Raw genomic sequence first — 12,577 nt, 5'->3', positions numbered from 1 at the left:
TATTGTTCTGATCAAAATTATAATGTAATAAAACATTTTTGACTATTGGTTTCTTTTTATATAATATTAAACACATACACACGTTCCTGAAATAGATCCACAAATTTTATTACTAAATTTTTAACATATGATTGAATTGGTCATTTTATGTAAATATATTATTATTTTAAGAATGCAGTAAGCTTTATATTAATTTTTAATCTTCGATGAAAAAGTCAACATGTTGTGTCAAAATATTGACAAGTCAACAACCTATTTTGGCTTCGATTTATTTTTACCTCTTTTTGTTGTATTATAGCTCAACAATTTTTTTTTTCTTTTTTTTTTTTTTAGAAATATCTCCTCTATTTGGAATGTTCGTTACCGAGCAACCGCTTTTAAACAATTGTAGCCTATCATTATATTTTTTATTTCCGGCACAGAAATCTTCTGAACCCAATGCCTGGGCAATTAACGAAGATATTTTAAGTTTAATTGACAGAATATCATCGGAAAATGAAATTCATATATTTCGTAATGTGCTACAAGGCAACAGTATATCAACGGAAAAAACAGAGGAAGGACATGTTATACGTCCGCATATATTTATATTAGAAGAACAATTAGCTATTAATCACCTCTTGAATAACTTAAAAATAAAAGAAATATTGCAAAACGACCAAACAAAGTTGAACGACTTCACTGATGAAAATCTGCAGCTTCACCAAAATTTTCTTACATTATCTTATATCATAAAATTTTTTTATTATCTTATTTTACCTATATTTTAAAATCAACCCGAAGGACGAGTGTGCAGTATAATGTTATTAAATGGCAAATCCGGACTTTTATACATAATCCCCATAAATAGCACAATAAATTTTAATTTGTCATATATTAGCCAAACAAATGAGTTCTTTTGCGTACCATCCCTAATATCAGAACGGAATGTTTTAAAGGATGATGATTCATCATATCTGCAGCTTCACCGTTACATGCATCGTGGATATATCAAGGTGACAGACACCGACGTCATTGTCGGCGCAATGAATATGTTTACATATTCATTGCGCCGACAATGACGTCGGTGTCTGTCACCTTGATATATCCACGATGCATGTAACGGTGAAGCTGCAGATATGATGAATCATCATCCTTTAAAACATTCCGTTCTGATATTAGGGATGGTACGCAAAAGAACTCATTTGTTTGGCTAATATATGACAAATTAAAATTTATTGTGCTATTTATGGGGATTATGTATAAAAGTCCGGATTTGCCATTTAATAACATTATACTGCACACTCGTCCTTCGGGTTGATTTTAAAATATAGGTAAAATAAGATAATAAAAAAATTTTATGATATAAGATAATGTAAGAAAATTTTTGTAAGTTTCAAATTTTAAAATATATATAATAAATAATAATTATATTATAAAAGTTTTATTCTAAACACATATATTATATATTAAAGTATTGTATTTATATTTAATTATACATTTTGTTGCATGATTATATTGCGATAGATAAGTTGTTGACATCTGTTTTATTTATTTATTTTATTTTTCAAAATTCACACTTACATGTTGTAGTATGTCGTCAATCGCATAATAAGTGTCGTAAAGCAAAATCGAAATAATGATATATTTATTTGTATGTTGGTATGATTTATTATAATATTCTTATATGATAGATAGTAAAATAACTTATGTGAAATAATGTTTTAATTGTTGGCAAGTAATTTTTGAAGAGAGAAAACGACTTTAAAGAATTTAAAATTTTAAATGTTTATCACAAAAATAACCGAGTTTATAGATTTAAATATACATATATGGAGTATATATATAGTTTTACAGCAATAAATTTCAAATGGATAATTTATATTTTTATATTTTTATTTTTATTAATAAGGCAAATGTTTAAGATCAATACATAATGTATTATGTTAATTATGGATAAACTTCCGAATACGACCCACGCCCGATTGCCATAAATTTTTGTAGAAACACTGTAAATGATGTCAAATGATTGTCCTTAAGCGAATTTTCACCGATACAAACATTTAATGCTAAAATTATTAAAATAACTTTCTATATTGTGTGCATAATTTTCTTTGTTTCAACTTATTGCTATACCGTTAAAACTTTTTTAGTAATGGATTTTAATTACATCTTAATTACAATCTTCTTTATCTGCAAAGATTGATATAATTCGAAATAGAAATTTGGCTTTCATTTAATGTGTACAATATTCTTTACATATACATTCTATCAGATTCTCTTCATAATATTTGAAAAAACTACAAAAACTTCTATTTAATTTGCATGCGCATATTTAATAACTATATATCATTTTCAAATCTATCAAAAAAGACATGTTTGTATTTGCTCAAACATAAATTCTTCTCTACATAATGGAGAGATCAGAAGACAAAATAAAATACAGAAAAACTTTGAACGAGAAAAGTGAACAGGTGTGCAAAGTTAACTTATATCCGCAAGTAGACACCCGATAAATTGTTTTATTAATCAGTTACCATATAGTATAATTCTAAATAATAATAATTAATTAGTAAGTTCCTGAGAGCGATCAATGTATGTATCCCTTCTTTCGAGTTTGAGTCATTCTTCATAAAAACTCACGTCGATATATTATAGAACTCACTGTTTTACACACACGATGGAAAAAAATATTATGCGAGAAGTCTGGAAATTATCAAGGGATATGCATTATTTGGTTTGCGGTCAAATTTCCAGATGGTTCAGAATTATCTACATTACCTCGCGATGATGCAACTCATTGGAAACAAACTGCGATTGTTCTGCCTACAGATATACAGGTGTCAAAGATCCTATATCGTTTATAAATTGAAATTGAAGAGAGACGAATCGAAAATCCGAGGCGTTTACAACATAGAATTAAATTGTGATCATAATTTTAAATCGTCCATGTTAAATGTACGTATATGAATTTCATTCTACTGACATTCACTTTTCTTGTATAAATTTTCCTTCTTATTTTTGTGTTACTATTTTTGTTTATACATGAAATGTTTACGGATTGTTTAGCAAATTAGCAGAAACTGAATTATTTATCCTAGAAACTGAAATATTTAATTTAAACTAATAAATAGTTGAAATTACTTAAAAGTTTTTTATTTGCACTTTTATCTCGCGTTTGGTTTTTATTAGTCTCTTTTTATTATTGAACGAATTAAGTTTGTTGGATGCAGCTGAAATAAGTGTTCCATGTAGTTGTTATATACACGAGAGGAATTATATATTGAAGATCAAGCAAATAATGCAAATGATTTGTTAACTGAATGATATAGTACAACAGGAAATGTTAGTTTATAGATTTGTAGATATGTTAAAACACCTAATAAACATTTTTCTAAATATAATGCCAAGAAAATATTTAATTGTTATGTTATGTTTTGGTCACCTGTTTTACGTGTATGGTATAATTAATATATGTATTTACATTTATCTATAAAATTTTTTCAGATTTACAACTTTATTGAACGTAAATACTGAGATAAGTTATTTAGAACAGAACTTTCTATTCCTCTATCATTATATAAGAATAAAAATTTGATAAAAAAAAAGAAAAAATGTGAAATGGTTTATGAATTTTACAGGTAATCCAATAAATTGTGACAAGAAAAAAATAATTCTTTATAAAAATCTGATAAAAAGAAAAACTATTTTCTATTTGCACATAATAACATATAATTTGTTAATTGAAAAAATATTGAAAATTATTTTAAATATAATAGACAAAGTGTTAAAAAAACGCGCTATGAATGAACGTTCAATGGTCAAACAACGCGAAACATGTCGATTATTTCGGCCAGGGTACCGGATCTCGATATTTTGGTGAGTCGCGCCCCAATAGGAATCGATTATAGATCCTTCGGTGATCCTTACATCGTCGCGCAGGATTAAAAGCGCACGCGTCGCGCGTAAATTGGATCACTGCGCAACGCAAGCAGAACTCGACACCGCGATTATTTCGCTCATCGCGCAACGCGATTATAATCGCGAATCAATCAACGAGCTCCATGTGTGTGAACTACCCCCACCCGAAGGTCGCAATCGCGGAAACGAAGGACCTCGTGCCTCGTGGTCGAATAATCGGTCTCTTTCGTGCCGAATCCAGGGCAGTTAAGAAGGTGTAAAGTTCTCTCTTCGGTAAGTAATTTTTGATATAACGATAAATTTTATTAAGATCAAAATTGAATATGTTAATTGTTTTCGTATTCTGTCCCCTTCTACTTCAAAAGTAAAAGTGATGAAAATGTTACGCTAAAATCATGCGCTGCAATATAATATGCAATAAAATATCCCTTTTTCGATTTATAATTCATTTGATATACTTAATGATTCATAATTTAGATTATACAATAATGCAATTTGAATGAAAAATGAGTCAAACGGTTTTGAGTTATATTTTTTCTGTGCAATTTTTAAGAAAGGGGAAATTATGAAATAAAATATACATATAATCAGCGTTGTTCGTTAGTAGAGGACCTTTATCTGTTAACTGCGAGGATGATAGCTACTATTCGACACATGTCTTATGGATATATGTATATGTCTATGTAAAAAATTTAGCTGGTAGAGTGATTTTTATTTAATATAATTTCTCTTCTGTGAAGCATCCACAGAAACAATAATTCAAACTTTTTCATTTTTCATTAAGGTAATAGCGCTATATATTTCATAAACGCGAATTATGAAAATTATTACAGTAGTTCTACTTTTAAAAATATAAAGATATAATTTAATAAGTTATATATGCAATTATTAAGTTAATAATAAATAATATTTTTGGTATATTTTAATACTATTGAAAACAAGTAGTATATATGAAAAGACTGATTTATTTTTATAAACGCTTGAAATTAATTCAATGTCTTTTTTTCACTTTTAACTTTATTATTCAAAATGACTTGAATAAAAAAATCGGAAATTATAATAGAGATAATAAAGTATTTGTTGAATTAACAAAATACAAATTGTATTAGTATCTGAAAAGAGAGAGATGACACAGTAATATTTTCTGTTGTGCTAATAACGTCTCTATGAATATGATTATATTACGACGAGATGTAAATTAATTACGACAATTAGTACAATTGGATTTACGCAATGGCTAAAGATTGCCTAAAGGAGAAGGATATTTATCTCTATTCCCTTTTTATATCTTCAGTATTATATACTCTATCTTTACAATTTTATATAAGATTTAATTTTTTATAAAATAATTAGGAGAAAGAGATAAAATTATTCTGTTTCAGTATTCTCGGGTTTGTGATACATATATGATATATATTATTGCATCAAAATATTTTACATTTCTATATGTTTAAATGAAATATTACATATATGTACTTTGACGATACACCCTTCCTTCCGTGCTTTTATACATATATTTTATACATATATTTAAATATTGCAACATTAAACATTATTTAAAATGACAATAAGAGAACTGGCTTGATTATATTAAATATAATATATTATTATTAGATTTTAGTACCACAGCATTGAAGTTTTTAGATATCTGAATCGAGAGATTTATAATTTAAGAATTAAAAAATTTAATGAAAAATCCAAACTAGAACAGCGTTTGGAAGATCTAATAGTCATAACATTACAATGGTATCATCCCGAGAAATTTATTACTGACTTGCTTATGAATAAATTCATAGATAATATCGTGCAAGAAGTATTCAAGAAGTATTTTTGAAAGATAAGTAGCCCCAGCATCCAATATTTTCGTTATTACCTGAACAATTCTCGGTTTGGAAAAATAATTATATTGATAAGAATTATTGGAGCGAAAGGGACGCAAAGGCGATTAAGCATGTTCTTGATGAAGTTCTTGTAAGTTTCGAATCCTCTAAATCATGGATGGAACCGAATCAAATAAATACGAGACGGTTCTAATGTATTTTAAGATATATCATTAAAAAAAACATTAGTATGTTTAATTGATCAATGTATTAAATAAACATGTACATTTTTAGCCAATGCAATTTAACAGAGAGGTACTCACAATTAACTGCAATTAACTGCAATTAACAGAGAGCTTGTTAATTATTAATAATTGACAAACCGGCGGCCTATAGAACCGTCTCGTATTTATTTGACTCGCTTCCATCCATGATTTATAGGAATCGAAATTTACAACCACTTCATCAAGAACACGCTTTATCGCCTTTGCGTCTCCTTCGCTCCAATAATTCTTATCGATATAATTATTTTTCCAAATTGAGAATTGTTCAGGTAATAACGAAAATATTGGATGCAAGGTATTTTCATTTTTCAAAACCTGTAATACTTTTTCCACAATATTGTCTATGAACTTATCTATAAGCAAGTCAGTGGCTTCGGGATGATAACATTGTAGTGTCACGAGTATTAAATTTTCCAAACGCTGTTCTAGTTTGGGTTTTTCGTTAAGTTTTTTAATTCTTAAATCATAAATATCTTTATTCAGATATTTAAAAACTTTAATACTGTGGTACCTCTCTGTTAAATTGCATTGGCTAAAAATGTACATGTTTATTTAATACATTGATCAATTAAACATACTAATGTTTTTTTTAATGATATATCTTAAAATACATTAAACATTACCGTAGATCTTGTTTATATATGATTTTAATAAGCTCATCAAATGAGACAAATAAATTCAGAAGGTGCTCATCTTTATGCAAACAGACAAATCTTAGAACATCTTGTTCGATAAGTTGGTTTTCTTTCCAATAATAATACATCCCAGACATGCGAGACACATAATGCCTCAATTCGTCCGTACATATTATACCTTTCTTTAAATCTTGAACATTGGCGTCATCAAATTCGATGTCCATTTTGTCTTTATAAAATGCCTTTGCAGAAGGCCATCTAAAATTTAAAACACAAAATACTTAAAATAATTTTCGAAAATCATACTAAAGAAATTGAACACATCGCCCTACTATTATACATATATTCAAATCAAGTTGAAAAAACTGACGATGTTCAATGACTCTTAAATTTTGAAAATTTTAAAATGTTAATAAAGTTTGTAAAAATGTAAAACATTTTGCGCAAGACAGTATATTAAAATGCATATTTATAAATACACGGGCTATATATTTTGATTTGCTTTATACAGTATTTTATTACAACAAACTAATATTTTATGTTCAATAGCGATGTTGCAATAAAGCGTTATACAGGGTGTTAAAAAATTAGACCGACAAATTTTTAAGCGAAATGAAAAATTTGTAAATAAACATGTTTTGTTAGTATAAATTTTCTCTACAACGATTTTTAGTTATACTACATAGTATGAAGTAGGAGTTTGTGACTTAAACAATAAACAAACATACAAATCGAAAAATCAAATTGTATTTTAATGTTGAACAAAACACGGAACAAATATATAAAAATAATTCACTGTTTTTTCAGCAAATGCTCTAAAAATCATCCATTAATTTTTATATAAATGTGATAAAGTGAAAAATCACAAATCATATCTCATATCATGTAGTATTAAAACTAAACGTTGCAGAAAGGATTAGTATAAACAAAAAGTGTTTATTTTTAAGTCTTCTTTCTCCCTTTAAAGTTTCGATCTAATTTCTTAACACCTTGTATGATAAGAAAATTTTGCATTTTACTGTTACTACACAGCGACAAAATATGTAGTTTATATTAAACACATATATATAAATTATTTTATACATGTTATATATTGCAAATATTAGGTTACCGGTAATTTACATGCTTGTCGTTTTTATGTATAACGTTTGCCTAATTTTAAAAGTAGTAATATAAAATATTAACAATTTTTAAAAATTCTTATAATATTAAATTTGACTAAAAAATCCAGCCTGAATCATTGATAATCACATTAAAGTTTCATAGAAAATTTCTACGGGCTGAATAATTTAATAGCCACATAGTTTTCTTGTTTATTATATATGATGTATATGTATATACTATCTATTTTTTTTAAACTGAAAATAACCGTATAAAATATTTCACGCGTATAATTAAAATATTGTCTTGTAATTAAAATATAAACTCTTTGATATAAAATAATTACTTTCTAAATTTTCAAGTTTGCTTTTTAATTATCCTTACACGAAAAATCACCTCACTAACAGTTATATAATTATTTTTACATCTTGCAAGAGAGTTGTTATCAATAATATAACAAAAAATTATTTTTATATTTTTTATAGAATTTTTAAATTTTTATATATTTTTTCAAACCGGAACATATTTTCTATCTTATAGGTTCAAACTATAAATTTTTTTAATTTATGCAATTTTATTCAAAAAGGCTGAACAAGTCATGTTTTAAAACGATACAATATATTAAAAAATTTTGCGAATTTGATATAAAACTAAGTATAAATTAATTTTAAAATTTCTTAAATTACATTTATATTTTGAAATTTTTTAAATGTCGTGATATCATTTGAAATGCTTCTGAAAGCAATTTTTTTCGTAAAGTCTTAATTTTATTTTTTGCCAGGTTTTTGCAAAGTTCCTTTTTATGCGATGTGCTCATCAAGTAAAATAACAAAAAGGTTTATAAAAATAAAAAACTTACCTCTGAGCATACTTTTTCTTCAAGAAATTATGATGGATTAATAACTGATATTCCGTGCACGTGGAACTAAAATTTTCAAGGTCCTTTAAGCTAATATTCTCGTTTTCCAGAATTGTGATAATAATCTCGTCAGGCAAATCTTTTATCGTAGTTATTATTTATGCGAGAAAATATATATAACACAATATAAAGACAACTTTTAGTCGTTCTTAACGAATCGGTTGATATTCTATGCATTAATTCGGTTTTGTAGAAAGCACTTACTGCACCATGGACAGTCATAGATTAACAAGAATGACCAAATGTTTTGAAACAAAAAATAAATAAACATATAGAATATACTCTCATTCGAGTTTGCATAACGACTTCTTTTGGATTCGACCTTGCTTAATGGGATTTTGGATTCGCGTTTACCTTTTTTGTTAAAAAGAAGTAAAGAAATTCAACTTTTTCTGTGCATTCTTGCAGGTCTCGTCGAGTTTCCACTGAATTATCTATATATGTCTTAAAGTAACGGTAAAATTTTGTACCTGTAATAAATACTATGTTATTAATATTTTTAAAAAAACATAATTGATTCTTCCTCGTTGATAATATCTTAGGATTATTTTTATTTCTACAAAAAAAAAACTATACTTATAATGTGCTCGAAAAAATAATTCATTTATTTGATAATAAATGATTTAAAAGAAAGCTCTATTTCTTTTAAAATTTAAAAAATATATTTATATATTTCTATCAAAACTGATTCAGTTTTTTATTTTAAAATAATAGATAAATGCTTTTCTTGTAGTCTATAATGTTATTTATATAAAAACTAGTGTTGCGATGTATACATATTTATTGCAAAATTTTATTATTATTAATCATAAACATTTCTTTTCATTCTGTATTCTTCAATTTAATACAATTGTTTCAAAATTAAACAATTATAGCAGCTAATCAATTTTCATTTATCTTTCGAATATAACACTCATATGGTAGAATGTTCACTTTGAATAAATTCAAATTTCTTCAATGTGTTTCAAAAAGAAACAGAGGTGTACAACTAACGTTTACGGTTTTTCTGACCCGCGATTCCTCGAAATGTCCTCTAAACATACTGCTTAAATTCTTCCGTTCTTTTGTAGTTGTTATGCTTATGTTTTTTTCTTTTGTTCAAGGAGAATTGATACATCATCTTTAACGCCAAATGTTTCGTTTTAAAAACATATTCTCTCTCTTTCTCTCTCTCCGTTTTTCTCATTTTTGATGACGATTTTATCAGTCGATTAATCGCACAGCGTCAAGAACCGGCTCCTGTTCTGAAAGACGAGCTAGATGACTTCGAGATCATCAGATCAATCGAACCGGAGGACGAGGTCGCTAACGTTTCGAAGTTTCGCGATGCTAGTCACGCGTCTCCGAACAATGAAGACAACAGTTTCCCCGTTGTTATCGATGATACACTCGATCAATTCAAGCAATCGAATTCAAACATGAGTATGCTGAATCTTCTCCAGCTGATGGCTGAATTGTTAAAACTGGATCGATTGCCGCGACCATTCTCGGCGAAAGATCTATATAGCAGCGAACTGAGAAATTCGTTTAATCTAGATCTCGATGAACAACCAGATGCTACGACGAGTCCGATATTGATTCGTCAGCAAGCCAAAACTCCATTCAAAAACTCAAAGTCCAAGGTATCTGCTTTCGATATGTTAAAGACACCCATCGATCCATCAACCAAGCCGAAGACATCGCCGAATCTGGATCTCAACGAACCATCATTTATTACGACAAATCCACTGTTAGAAACTAGAATATCAATCGAAAATGCAGATTCTAAGATATCTTCTCTTGAAGACACTTTGACATCTATTAACGTTCCTGTCAAGTCTTCTATTAAGCCTTCTGATATTTCCTCTAAAATAAATTCTAATAATGTAACAAAACAGAAGACGAATCAATCGAAAGCAGAAAACAAGACCACTCGACCTCTTCAGAAGGAGAAAATCCTTGAACAATTAACAGAGAACTTTGGACAGCCTCTGTATCGTGGTAATTTGATTCGTGAACCACTCGTCTTCGATTTGCCACAAGTGCAGAGGAGTTTAGACTTTGAGACCGGTTTGCCTTTAGAAGAGAGCAAGCATGTAACTAGCGAATCTGAAGAGGAAAGTTTAGCATCCTCTATAACAGAACCGACGACGACGACGTCGACGACACAAGAATCGACTACAACAACGACAACGGAATCTGTGAAGACCATCGTCGAGACCGAATTTGTCCCTTCCCTTGGTTTCTCCTTTGATACCAACGAAGGTCGCGAGGAATACGTTCAGGCAGTTCTCGGAGGATTGATCGACGAGCGCACAGATGAAGGCGGCAAGAACGAATCCAGCAGCGCGCAATTGACGAACGAAGCCGCGAAAAATGAAACTTTGAGTTCCGAACAGCACGAGAACTCGAAAGACACTTAAAAAATATCTGAAGAATGTGAAAAGTTAGAAATAATTATCTTTCTTGGCTAATCAGTTTCATCAACATCAATTGATTATAATATAATTAGTTTTTTATTTAGAAAATTATAATTAGAAGAAATAATTAAAGATTAAAATTAATTGAATTGGAAACTCAGCCAATGATGTTTGTATTATTTATAGAATGACGTAACGATATATTTTTTTAATATTAATTGACACATAAAGTAGGAATAAGCTTAATTTGATATCACATTTAAATAACAAATAAATATAAAAAATGAATAAATAATAAATTAAAGTAAATAATGAAGAGCAAAATATGTACACATTTAAAATTTATATTAATTTATAGTATGTATTAACCACAAGATTAGAATTATTTAATCGTAATATATGATAAAAGAAACTGGTATAATCCCTATAGCGTAACTATTTTCTTTCCACGCCAAAATATATATTTTCTCTATTGTTATCATATAGTTAAGATATTACAGAAGTTGTAAAATGGATTTTATTAATTATTATATTATTATGTTATATTTTATTAATTATAATGAATTTTATCTGCTTTAATCGCAAATGTTAGCAGCATTTTATACTTGCTCATGTATAGAGAAGAAACATAGTAATATATGTGTGTAACAATGTGTGCATTTAATATGTATTATGTAGGAGAACATTCGTAGCGTTATGAATATTTTTTTATGTATAACTTATCTGATCCAGAAAATGCCACATTGTATTATTTTTAAATATATCTTTCTCTATTTCGTTATACAAATTTCACTGTGTAATCAATAAATACTCGCTTACCCTATATATCCTTTTACACCGAGAAAGCGTTTCACCATGACGACGGCATCAAACTTATTCACTCCGATATTTCTCGAAGACAATTCATTCAATCAAGTCTGAGTCTATCGTTGAGAAGTATTTGTAAAATAGTTATTTACAGTGACGATTTTCTCTATCTTTAATCGGTTGAATAAGTAAAATAGTATTGATTTTTTTATAAGAGATAAACTTTAAGGAAATAAAATAAAAGATTACACATATAGAATATAGAGGAAATAAATTGTGTGATGTATAAATATTATTTTGAAGTGAAAGATAAAAGGTTATATTCTTTCTATATCATAAATTTTATTTTTGATAAAATGGATAATATTAGCAAAGTACAAAAATTTTAGAAATCATCAATAATATGGAGAACGATTATAAAAAAGATGAAAGAAAAGAAGATGAAGAAAAAGATTTAATCGACAAAGATGACCAGGATAAACCGTCCATCGCGTATATGGACTATCGGTAGGTACTAATTAATAATATTATATCGTTATGTGAAACTAGCCTTTTTCATGGAATTTATTAAGTGACGTTGATTTAATTAGAATAAGATGGATTCGCGACAGGGTATTGAAGTTTCTCGGTCTGACTGATCAGGAGCATCTTTTCGACAATCTTATTAATGTAATTAATCTTTTTTGATAAATAATTTATTAAAGATTTTTTA

At 28.0% G+C, this 12,577-nt stretch overlaps 2 protein-coding genes across 2 annotated transcripts in view; both read left to right on the top strand.

Annotated features, from left to right (window-relative positions):
- Window positions 1-4,066: 4,066 nt before the first annotated feature.
- On the top strand, window positions 4,067-11,497 carry LOC145949011 (uncharacterized). Its single transcript, XM_083058679.1, has 2 exons — window positions 4,067-4,173; window positions 9,883-11,497. Exon 2 carries the CDS (start codon window positions 10,078-10,080, stop codon window positions 11,059-11,061), a length of 984 nt encoding a protein of 327 aa, XP_082914805.1. The 5' UTR covers window positions 4,067-4,173; window positions 9,883-10,077; the 3' UTR covers window positions 11,062-11,497.
- A 659-nt stretch (window positions 11,498-12,156) lies between these two features.
- Dhc98d (Dynein heavy chain at 89D) overlaps window positions 12,157-12,577 on the top strand; it is a 29,331-nt gene continuing 28,910 nt past the window's right edge. Inside the window, exons 1-3 of the mRNA XM_083032145.1 lie at window positions 12,157-12,181; window positions 12,255-12,372; window positions 12,456-12,534. Coding sequence (XP_082888271.1) covers window positions 12,269-12,372; window positions 12,456-12,534 — 183 coding nt within the window. The 5' untranslated portion in view covers window positions 12,157-12,181; window positions 12,255-12,268. The remainder of the gene's footprint in view (window positions 12,182-12,254; window positions 12,373-12,455; window positions 12,535-12,577) is intronic.

Source organism: Prenolepis imparis, unplaced genomic scaffold (assembly GCF_030444845.1).
Source record: "Prenolepis imparis isolate NDT839.2.m4 unplaced genomic scaffold, iyPreImpa1.0 SCAF_2, whole genome shotgun sequence".
Taxonomy (NCBI): Eukaryota; Metazoa; Arthropoda; class Insecta; order Hymenoptera; family Formicidae; genus Prenolepis; species Prenolepis imparis.
This window is presented reverse-complemented; position numbering and strand designations above follow the sequence as displayed.

What these genes read in the sequence shown, in the direction of transcription:
- LOC145949011 (XM_083058679.1), top strand. Translation starts at nt 10,078, where the DNA reads ATGAGTATGCTGAATCTTCTCCAGCTGATGGCTGAATTGTTAAAACTG.